Genomic DNA, 10764 nt, shown 5'->3' with positions numbered 1-10764 from the left:
ACTGAGCTACATACAGTCCCAGCCTTTGAGACAGTGTCTTGCTAAGTTGATGATGCTGGCTTTACACTTGTGATCCTCCTGCATCAGCCTCCCAATTTGCTGAGATTACAGGCCTGCACCACCAAGCCTGGCTTTTTTCCCCCATTTCTAAGGAAGAAAACAGGGTACTAACATTCCCAAGGGTATTAACATTTCTCCAAATAAAGAGTCCACCATGTTGAACAGGCTGCATGGAAGGATGCTTTCATATTTCTTGGCACCATGGTGACAGAAGTTTTCTCAGAAAAGATTCCTTTTTATACACATAGAGACAAAGCCCTGGGAGTCCCCCATTTCGTAGAGAATAGCTTTTGGAGTTACTGTAAGTCATGCTAAGCATTTCATTTGCATCTCAGAGGCATTTGGGCCTTAACATGCCCAATGTTTGGATTTACAAGGAAATTAGGCAATGTTGCTTTCTCTGGCTGGTCGCTTGGGAGGTCCTCACCCAGAGTGCCCTTACCTCAAACTCAAATCCAATGTGGTCAATAGGGATGGTGTATTTCCGGGCATAATTCTGAGAAACACCGGTCAAAAAAGACTGTGTGAAGTAGAATCCAGAAATCCAAAAGACCACAGGGGGCCCCTTGTCAATCCATTCCTGTAAAATCAACAACACATCAAAGATAGTTCCAAGGCAGAGAACAGCAAATGAGTCCCACAAAGAAATATTCTAATTCTCATTTTCCTTAAATTGTCGGTCCTCGGTTTAATTTATATTTTCTCACTTTTGAAACGAAGATACAAAGAAATATGTTGGAAACATATGTTTGTTTGTTTGTTTTTTAAAGAAAAGCACAGGTGCAAGCTGCTGTTAGGGACACAATACAGAGTGATGGGGAGCTTAGCGGGGGGGTATGTGTCTTGTCTGACTAAGCAAAAGTTGCTCAGCTCCTGTGAGAGTTGCCAGGTATGAACACAGGCACGTTGTTTCAGGTCTTCTGTCTTTTGTAGTACAAACATCTATATATTTTTTTCTAGCAGTGGAATCTGAACTCAGAGTCTCTCATATGCTACCACAGAGCTACACCCTGCAGCCCCTACGTTTGAGTTCTTATGTGAAAAAATCCAAGTTCACATGCTAACTCAAAAATTTTAAATGACCAGGTAGCCATAACAAGTGTATCCATTAGCCAAATCTGTCCCATGAGCCACCTGTTGATGATATTTATTCTAGTCCCTGTTCCTGCTTCCAGATCTGGAAAGAACATTTCTGGATGCTCAGCCTGGGGTATTGCATGGCTGCCTGCCTTACTCCCCTACCTCTGAGCTGCTATTTCAGAAGATCCTGTCCACCTGAACAAGCATGCCAGGTACCTAGTTACTCTGACTCCCAGGTACCTGAAAGAAGGCCAGGCGGGCCAGCAAGTCAGCCACGTAGCCCCCCAAGGGCTTCAGCGATGGGTAGGACTTGGCAGCCCACATGGCTGGCACTTTACCCACGAGCATGCTATTAAAGACTTCCTCCAGCTCCGAGGACATCAGGACCTGCCCTTTGATGGCTCGGCCAAGATCAATGAGGCTTCTGCGAACCACTTTGGTCAGTCTGTAAGAACAAAAGATATGGCTGAGCCTGGGTTTCCAGTGGTCCCATTCTAGCCAACTTCACTAATTCCAGCTTTCTTGCCTTTAAAAAGTCAATGAACATACAATCCTTAATTGATGGAAAAAAATAAACCTCCCATGACCTCACCACCTAAAGATAACTTCAATATACATCTTTTAAGATTTTTTTTCTATATAATCACAAATCATTTTTAATGGGTTCCTCCCATATCACCTTGTTTTTTGGGGGGGGGCTACTGGAGATTGAACTCAGAGGTACTCAACCATTGAGCCCCATCCCCAGCCCTATTTTGTATTTTATTTAGAGACAGGGTCTCACTGAGTTGCTTAGGGCCTCACTTTTTGCTGGGGCTGGCTTTGAACTTGAGATCTTCCTGCCTCCGCCTCCTGAGCTGCTGGGATTACAGGCGTGCACCACTGTGTCCAGCCCCATTATCACCTTTTTGTAATCTTTTCTTAGAGAAATCTTTTCAATTCAATAAAATAAGAGACCTAAATTGTCCTTTCTTTTGACTACAAAGTGTTCCATTTTATTTATTCCCCTATCATTATTATTTCTAGACTATTGTCATTGTAAACAACATTGCAAGGAAAATCCCTGCATATCCATCTTTGTGCAAATTTCTAATTATTTTCTTAGTAAAAGAATTTTGGGGTCAAAGGGTACATGCAGTTTCAGGGCTTTAGATCCTCAGTGCCATCATCGTTTTCTTTATAGATTATGAGGTACACACTTGAGAAAAAGCAAGTGAAGGGCAATCTGCAAATACCAAATCACCTGCCTCTCTTTCTGGTCTCTGTGTTCTGAGGCTCAGCCCAACCCACTGGAAATTCGGCTGAGGATGCCAAAGAATCCACCACTGGAAGGAACCTGTCATGTTCAAAGATTCATCCAATCTCAACCCAATGGGCAAAAGAATGATCAAATGTCAAAAAGGGCCTTTTGGCTGTGCGGCCACTGAGCATTATGTCAGGAGGAATCAAAGGTTCAGACACTTGGTGCTTGGGTAGGCTGAGGGGTCAAGGAGCACAACTACCACCTGATGGGTCACACCACGGATCACTGTATCCTTCAAGGCCTATTCTAATAACTGTGAACTCTACCAGTTTAGAAGTTTTAGTGCTTAAGAACACTTGTGCCAGAAGACAAAATAATGGCCCCCTGGGCTGGAAGCTGTTCTGTTACCTCATAGTTTGGATTTCCCATGCCACTAAGAGAGCAGGCAAAAACAGGTAGTGAGGTGGGATGGTAGAGTATTGCTGAAGGTGAAGACTGCTGTGACCCTGTCCTCTTGCACACAATGGCCAGTGGTAAAGTCTGGTGATGGCCCCTGCAATCACCAAGAACCAGCTCCAATGGCCTTAGGGGAGAATGGGTAGTTGCGGAGGAGGGAAGCCATCAGACCTGATTGGGCCAACAAAGACTGCAGCCTACTGTGCCTAAGCATCTGACTCACAGCAGAAGTGCTGAGCATATTCCTCCTGGGTATATATCCCATACCTTGCTTGGTCCCCTATGTGGCCAACTGCCTATTGACTCTAGAGACTAACCCTAAGATTACACCAACCAGGAAGTTCTCAGATGACATTTCTCCAGGACCCTAGTCCTCTAGAGCCAAGACTGTCTCTAAAACTGAGCTATGGCCCTGTGAGGCAAAATGGAGATAGCAACACAGAGTGTGGAACAAGAAGGACCTTGGAGGTACAGGTGATGTGTTTTAGCCCACATAGTTCTGAATTGGTTGAGACTTATATCAAACACTGGCATGTCTGGGCCTCAGTTTCCTTTTCTGGCCTACAAGGTCTTTGATAACCCTTTTGTTTTGAATGTTTAGAAGTCAAATTGAGATGACTCACTGGGATTTGTACTAGAGTAGCTAGAAGAAAAATGAGATGGGATTAGAAAAGGACAGAGACCCTTGGCCTCATGGCCAGCCCATAATACCTCAACTTTGTAGAGGAGGCAATGGGATTTTACTTACCCTGATTTTGCAATATTGGTTGAGTGCACTGGCTCTGAAATCAGACAACCTGGGTTCAAATTCAGTTCTGACATGGAATGCCTGTGTGATCTTGGGTAAGCTACTTAACTCTTCTGAATTTCAATCTTACGTTACAATGGCCATTAGTAAAGAAGTGCTCCAGTGACCTTATGGGAGACTGAGTAGTAGAGGAGGGTGGCCATCAGGTCTGGTGTCAGAATGCACAAATGAGGGCTACAGACTATCATGCCAAGGTGCATTTTCTCATCTGTAAAATACTGGTACAGGATTAGTAACTGCACATTCCAAAGATTGTGTGTGACTTGAATGGGAACCACGCATAGTGCTTGGAACCATATCAGGCACCAGGGGCTCAAAAACGTAGCTCTGATGATTGCTTTTATTATTAGCCTGTGCTTGGTTTCAGTTTGAACTTGACTATAGATGTCACATGAATGAGTGGGAGAGAATAAATAGGAGTGATTTAACCCTAGGCCAAAGCACACTGGGGATGGTCCTATGGGTGGGGCAACCATGTTTATATAGCAGCCCCTTATTGAGTGTCAATCTCAGCTGCTGCTCATTAGATCCTACTTCATGCTCCAACTCCCAGGATCCGACAAGACCCTCTGACCCACCTGTTGAATCTGATGAGCTCCTGCCTCAGGACAGTGTTCATGGATTCCTCATAGACCACAGGATACAACTTCACCACCTCTTCCAGGTCAAAGTCTTTGGGAAGCTTGGAGAGTATGTCCTGGGCCAGTTCCTCAACCACTTCCTTAAAGTGCAGAGAACAGAGGTGTAGATGAGAAATAAGATCTGCTGACTGTGGCTTTATCAGCTTAAAATTGATGTAATGAGCATTTTTCCTTTTTAAATATATTCTGTCCAACCTTCCTGGAAACTCCCCTTTAGAAACCAATTCTGCCTTTGGGGGTAAGGTGGGCACTCATTATCCTATTAGACTTGGGATGATACACACCACCCCTTTGCCTAAAAAGTGAAAATGCTGAACCATGAGCTGTTTGTTCTCATACCTCGAGTAAGGGCCTGAGGACCAGGCAGGGAATTCCTGCTCAGCCAGGTCACCTCCCACAGCAATGAACACTCAAAAAACACCCTCGTCTTCAAGGTCACCCCTGGGTGAGAATTTCCCACAGCACTCTCAGCCAGCTCCTAAGGACCAGCTGGTACAGATGGGCTGTTTCTCAATCCCAGTGACACTTGGGAAGGCAGAAAGTCATTACTCAGCATTGAGAAACAAAAGCCCAGGGCTTAGCCAAGTAGGGAAGGGTAGAGGCTTGGAAGACCAAAGAGAAGTTAAAGACTGGATGTGGAAGAGCTGCAATTCTGCCACCCCCTGGGTCTGGGAGGCTGGAATGTGACTTCTTTCCCTCTTCTTACTACAGGGACTCACCACCTCTATGTTGGGCCACATCAACAAGTCTGGTTTGCCCTCATGCCAGTGCCACTTATGGCACCACAAACCCCATCACAAAACCCAATGAGTGAGGTTCCCAGCTGAGAGGGGCTGAACATGTGGCAGTTTGGAAGGCAGAGAAGGGAAGGGCAGAGTGGGAGAGAAAGAGAATGGAGGTGGCTCCAGTTCTGGACCTGGTTCTGTCTCTGATTTTACAAAGGACCTGGAGCCAGACACTTCCTCTCTCAGGGTTCACTTACAGAGTGGGTGAGTACTTCACAAAGTCTGTGCTGGGACCAATAGAAGTACCCAGAGTGATTTTAGGTGTGTCCACGACATTAAATAATGTTGAATTACATGATTATAAAAATCACTCCCTTTGCAAATTTTAATCATCTTTCCCTTTTCATTCCTCTCAAGTAGAAAGCCTTGGATTGGTGCTAATTTAGCAATTCAGGAACTCTTGCTCATCTTCCCTGTTTTAACGAGAAGCCAGAAAGGGCTCAGCTCCAGGGCTTTGGGCGTCCATAGCATCTGGGAAGAACTTAACTGTCGAGCTTCCATACCTACCTTCCTCCCTTTCCCCTTCCCCCGCCCCTTCCCTTCTTCTCTTCCTCCTCCTCTTCTCTCCTCTCCCTTCCTTCCATGTGGATCATAACTTTAAAGAAATTATACTAGGTTTCCACTCATGGCTCTGATGTACAGGTTTTCAAATAAATGTTTTTAAGCAAAAGAAAATTAGGTTTAAAATATTACATAAACTGTGGATAGGTGATACGTAGATACAGAAAAAAAAATCATGAAGGTTATATAGGAATAGTTGACGTTTTGGAAAACCTGATCCTCTTTCAGCTCTGTATTTAAAGATCCTCCACAGTAAGAGCAGAGCACACCCCCTCCCTCAGGGGTCTGCCAGGTCCCTCTTTTTATGTCTTCTTGGTCAACAGCCTGGGAGACTGAATCACGTCTCTTCCTGAGCAGTTACCTGAGGGGACTTTCCACTCCCTCCTGACTGTCTAGGGAGGGTCAACAGCACCCCTTGAAAGAGCTGATTGGTTTCCTGATTGTCCTTGGTGATGTCCGCGTTATCATGGAGGCCAAATACTTCTGGGTAGGCTGTGATGGGGAGGGTCCTGATATAGCTGATGTAGGACTGGAAAAGAAATCTTGAGTTGACAAAAACGCAGTCTCATGAATGACTCAGGGCTTGGCTGGGCCAACTGGAACAGGAGGCTCACTGTGTCAGGAATTTGCCCCCCAACCCAAGGCTGGGGAAATACATCATAAGCTCTTCTTCATACAGTTTTCTGGTACAAGTATGAAAGCACATGGGCAAAGAAGAGCTTCCCTCCAAACCCCAAATTCCTCTCTGTTCCCCATGTAGTCCTGATTTTAAAGTTATAGAGCACAGGGTTCAGAGCCTAGCTATAGCTCACACTAACTGTGCAACTGTAGTCCATCATCTGAATCCCAAATTTCCTTATTTGTAAATGGGAAGACAAAAGGTTATAAAGAAAGGCAGCTTGGGCATATGACAGGCAACTGATAGAAGTACTCCTCTTCATCCTTCATCCAGATATCTTGTTCTCATCTTACCTATTTCATTCTCCTGTGCCCACCCTTTACCACCTTCTGAACCTTGTTTATAAGCAGCAATTAACAGCAGGTTCACAACCAAAGCTTCATTTTCTCATCCTTCTCTTCCCCTCACCAAAGTATGGCAGACGGATGCCATACTTTGAAGGACCTTGTCTACCAAATACCTAGCATTTGTTAAACAGTGACAACATCTTTCTTGAAAGCATCTGGAATATTGGAAACAGCTTATGGATCCAAGTAAGGAAGCCCAAGGCCACTACTGTAGCCTAGTCATAATATAGAGACTACTGAGTCCCTTTGGGGAAAGAGGTGGGTCATTCTTACCTGGTAGGGGCCATGGGGAGGGATGTAGTAAGTCTTTCCAGGAGCAAGGAAATAATGGTCCTCCTCAACTTCCTTACAGTAGAACGTGGACAGTAGGGACAGCAGGAGACGCCTGTCTTTGTCATCTGTCACTCTACCTCCATAATTACATTCTCCTGGGAAAACCAACAGGTGAAGAAGTTGAGCCCAGGGAAGGCCATCATGAGCTTGGTCAGAGGATGTGACAGAGGATTAAACAGAGGATCTTACTGGCCAAGAAACCCTATTGGAAACACAGTGCAGCTGATGCCATGTTCAGCTCAGGATGAGAAGGCCATTTTGGTACTATGGTTGCTATGAAAACAATATTCTCCATATTAAAAATTTCTTAGAAAATAAAGACAAAAATAAAATACAATCAGCAAAAATTCCACCAAAGATAACTATTAATGAGGCATCTTCCAAACTCCCCCCCCACACACATATCTGTATACATCTATGTGAAAGGCATTACAAAAATTGGGCTTAGTACAAGGAATTTGGAATGAGACAGTCTACATCTCTAGCACATAACAATAGTTTCCTGTTGACAAAAAGTAGAGATAAAAAGAATTAGGTGATTCTTTGGAGGGGACATCAAATCCAGTTCACCAACCCCAAGATGCATTTTCTAGCTTGCCTAGATACCATAGTACTGCAGTATGTGGTGTTACCTGGTATTTGGTAGTTGGGGTTAACAAACTAGGTTAAAAGGAGAAGACATGTATATATGTATGCATACAAGGACACCCTGGAGGGTGGGCTCATTCTCAAATTCAACTGTTTTAGGAAAAGATAGGTTTGCAGACAGGAGAGAGGCTTCAGATTCTCTTGGCCCTGACTTGGAGGGGTGTGGTGTGCAGATAGTGGGGTCTGGGTGGCTAGTTAAGGGAGATGTGAGGGACAGGAGGAAGCCCATACAGAAGCTGTTTTACCTTAAGCCAGCTAATCTAGCTGTCCGCAGCCCTGTTGATGTCTCCAGGCCTACAGCAGGGTCAGTTTGAACATGGCAGCTTGTTTCAGTGCTGAGTAGGTTTACAACACACTTGAACTACAGCAACAAAGGGAGAGTGGTTTTCTTCCTGATGAAATCAGTGTGGCAGTGTTCAAGGGCACCCAGAGTTGTGACATGAGGTCCCACCACCACTTCTTCATTGTGAATTTTCTTCAGGGGATACCCCTGCAGGATCATTTTATGTTTATGAAGGAATGTTCATTACTTTATATCTACATACCTGTCTTCTTTTTGTAGCAAGAACAAAAGTTCTGAGAGAGGCCAAGATGGACCTTAGATATCTTCTAAATTGTCCCTGTTGCAGGGATGTATACCAGATTAAGAATGGGTGACTTTGGCCCCTCTGATTTGACCACCTTTCTAGAAAAGACCTGACTCTGGTTGGTGTTGGTGGAGAACTCTAATGATCACCTACATCTGGTTCTTATTTCCTGGGTCCCTAAGAGTAGAGTAGGGCCAAGTGACACATTCTTATACATTTAATTGCCAGTGTGAGCCCTTCAGTGCTATCTCTGTTGAAGTATTTGTCAAGATGGCAGCAATAAAAATCAGTGGAGTATATAAATTACCTATAAATAGGTAATTATAATGAGCAGAAACCATTGTCGATTTGCACTGGACATGTAGAGTGGGCAAGAAATGGACCTTTGATGTCTTTGCCTTTGAGCTTTGGGGATTGTTGCCTCAGCCCAAGTGGCCTATCCTGAGTGGCACTATTGGAAGTGGACTACCCTCAAGCTGGCTGGCATAGGCAGGGCATGTTGGTTTGTACCCTGCATGTGGTCCTCCACTAAGACCGCATTCTAGGACAATAGTGCACTTATTCTATGGTCCGACGGAACCGTTGGTCCATGCCATGCTTCTGTGTGGCACAGAATAATGGAAACATGACCAACTTTGAAGAAGCTCTTCTATCAAACTAAGATCCGCTGTACTTGTGCCGCTTGTGTCACATGGGGGTTTGTTTTAGGGGACACTGTACTGGTTAAGGTCAGCATGGCCTTCTATGACTGAACATAATCTCATGTAGGTTTTTCAAACTCGGCACTAGTAGCATGTTGGATTAGTGAGTTCTGTGTTTGGGGGGAGGGCTGTGCTCTGTGTTGCAGAATGTTTAGCAGCATCCCTGGCCACCACCCAGAAGATGCCAGTAGCACCCTCTCTTTAGTTGTGACAATCAAAACATGTCCAGATGCTGCCAAGCGTCCCCGAGAGGAAAAGCTGACTACAGTTCAGAACAACTGCTCTAAAGCCTGTCCCCCACTCAGCTGTAAAATGGGGTTACTGACGTGAAGTTTATAAGATTGCTGTGAATACTCAAAATGTGTAAAGTGCGTGTCATTGCTTGGGGAAAAACCAGACAAACTTAACACATGGACCTGAAGGGGAATTGTGTGTGATCTTGAGATGCCCAAGTCTTCCTATAAAGCTGAATTTTGATGTGTGGCCATGGTATTTCACCTCTATTTTATCTCCTATATCTGGGGTTATATTGCATATTCCTTGAAAGTAGCCACCAACTTTTCTTATGCCTCTGCATTCTTTTGTATCATATACTAGTATGTATTGGGTGCCTAGTAAAAGGTTGCTGATGCCGAGCAGATTACAAATTACATCTGTAATCCCAGTGCTCATGAGGCTGAGGCAGGAGGATCATGAGTTCAAAGCCAGCCTCAGCAGCAGCCAGATGCTAAACAACTCAGTGAGACCCTGTCTCTAAATAAAATATAAAATCAGGCTGGGGATGTAACTCAGTGGTTGAGCACTCCTGAGCTCAATCCCTGGTACTGATGAATGGCTTTAATACAAGCTATCTAGGAGGGTGCCCACCTCAGGACTCCTCTGCAGGAAAAGCTTTCCTTCTTCCCATTCCCCTTTCTTCTTCCGCTTGTCAAATTCCTGCTCATCCTTTGAAACCCAACTCTTAAAACTTTCAGAAAAATTTCCACGATTACCCGCCTCCAGTCCCCTGAGATTTCATCAAATTGGGATGCCTTTCTGCCTTACAAATGTTTTTCTTACAGAACTTATCACTGTATTATCATTAATTTGTTTATAATTTCTACCTTTGTAGCTTGTAGATTGGCCATAGAGATTTTTCTGGTTCCTGTTTTTTACTATATCGAGAATGATGACCAACATTAGGAAGAGTTCAATGCTGGTCGAATGAATGAATGAGGGAGGGGTTGAATAAGTCAATGGAGACAGGAGCAAAGGGCAAGAGGGTAAATATGGTTCTGGAGGTTTACAGCAGCAGAGCCCCTCCCACAAATACCTGTCAGGTAGGTCAGAGCTTCAAATGGCACCTCCTTGTAGTCATTGAGAAACATCTGGATCTGCCGCATACTGATCCTGAGGTCAGATTCGTTGAATTCATAAGGAATATTCCAACCTGCAAGAGGCAGAGAAGAATTAGAGGCTTCAGTGCTGAGAGCTCTTAATTTCCACTCAGAGACTGAGCCAGTGGAGTTAAGCACCATTATGGATCAAGAGCCTTTTCGGCCCTATGAATATCCAGCCCTGGGCCAACTATTAGCCTTGACATTTATTGCCAACGTGGGAGCCATTCTGCCAGAGAAAACATCCATTCTAAAATCAATTTCCTTATGGGTCTCCCTCTTTGTTAAGGAAGATGTTAACATCCTGGGATTTGTGGAATGAGAATTATTCAGCCTGGCTGCGGTAATTCACAGAGCTCCAAAAATAACACCAAAGTGTAGCTGAAAGCAGTAGCGATGACTTCACAACAGAATGAAATTGGCTTTGAGATGTCCCTTCCTTGAGCTTCTGGGAGAACT

At 44.5% G+C, this 10764-nt stretch overlaps 1 protein-coding gene across 5 annotated transcripts in view; it reads right to left on the bottom strand.

The window, feature by feature from the left end:
* The window catches only part of Dnah3 (dynein axonemal heavy chain 3), a 159572-nt gene that overhangs the window by 4305 nt on the left and 144503 nt on the right, over positions 1-10764 (bottom strand). For 4 of the 5 annotated variants that reach the window (XM_058574147.1, XM_058574137.1, XM_058574160.1 and 1 more), the window contains 6 exons: positions 10242-10358; positions 6934-7088; positions 5996-6163; positions 4226-4368; positions 1381-1585; positions 503-640 (listed from right to left, as the gene is read on the bottom strand). In XM_058574147.1, coding sequence (XP_058430130.1) covers positions 503-640; positions 1381-1585; positions 4226-4368; positions 5996-6163; positions 6934-7088; positions 10242-10358 — 926 coding nt within the window. Of the gene's footprint in view, positions 1-502; positions 641-1380; positions 1586-4225; positions 4369-5995; positions 6164-6933; positions 7089-10241; positions 10359-10764 lie in introns of those variants that run through there. The other variant, XR_009225397.1, reaches the window with a different exon arrangement.

The sequence above is a fragment of the Marmota monax genome, unplaced genomic scaffold, assembly GCF_021218885.2.
Source record: "Marmota monax isolate L192 unplaced genomic scaffold, Marmota_monax_Labrador192_F-V1.1 WCK01_AAM20220418_F8-fsc00035, whole genome shotgun sequence".
Classification (NCBI taxonomy): domain Eukaryota; kingdom Metazoa; phylum Chordata; class Mammalia; order Rodentia; family Sciuridae; genus Marmota; species Marmota monax.
The sequence above is the reverse complement of the archived record's forward strand: the minus strand, read 5'-3'. Positions and strand labels throughout refer to the sequence as shown.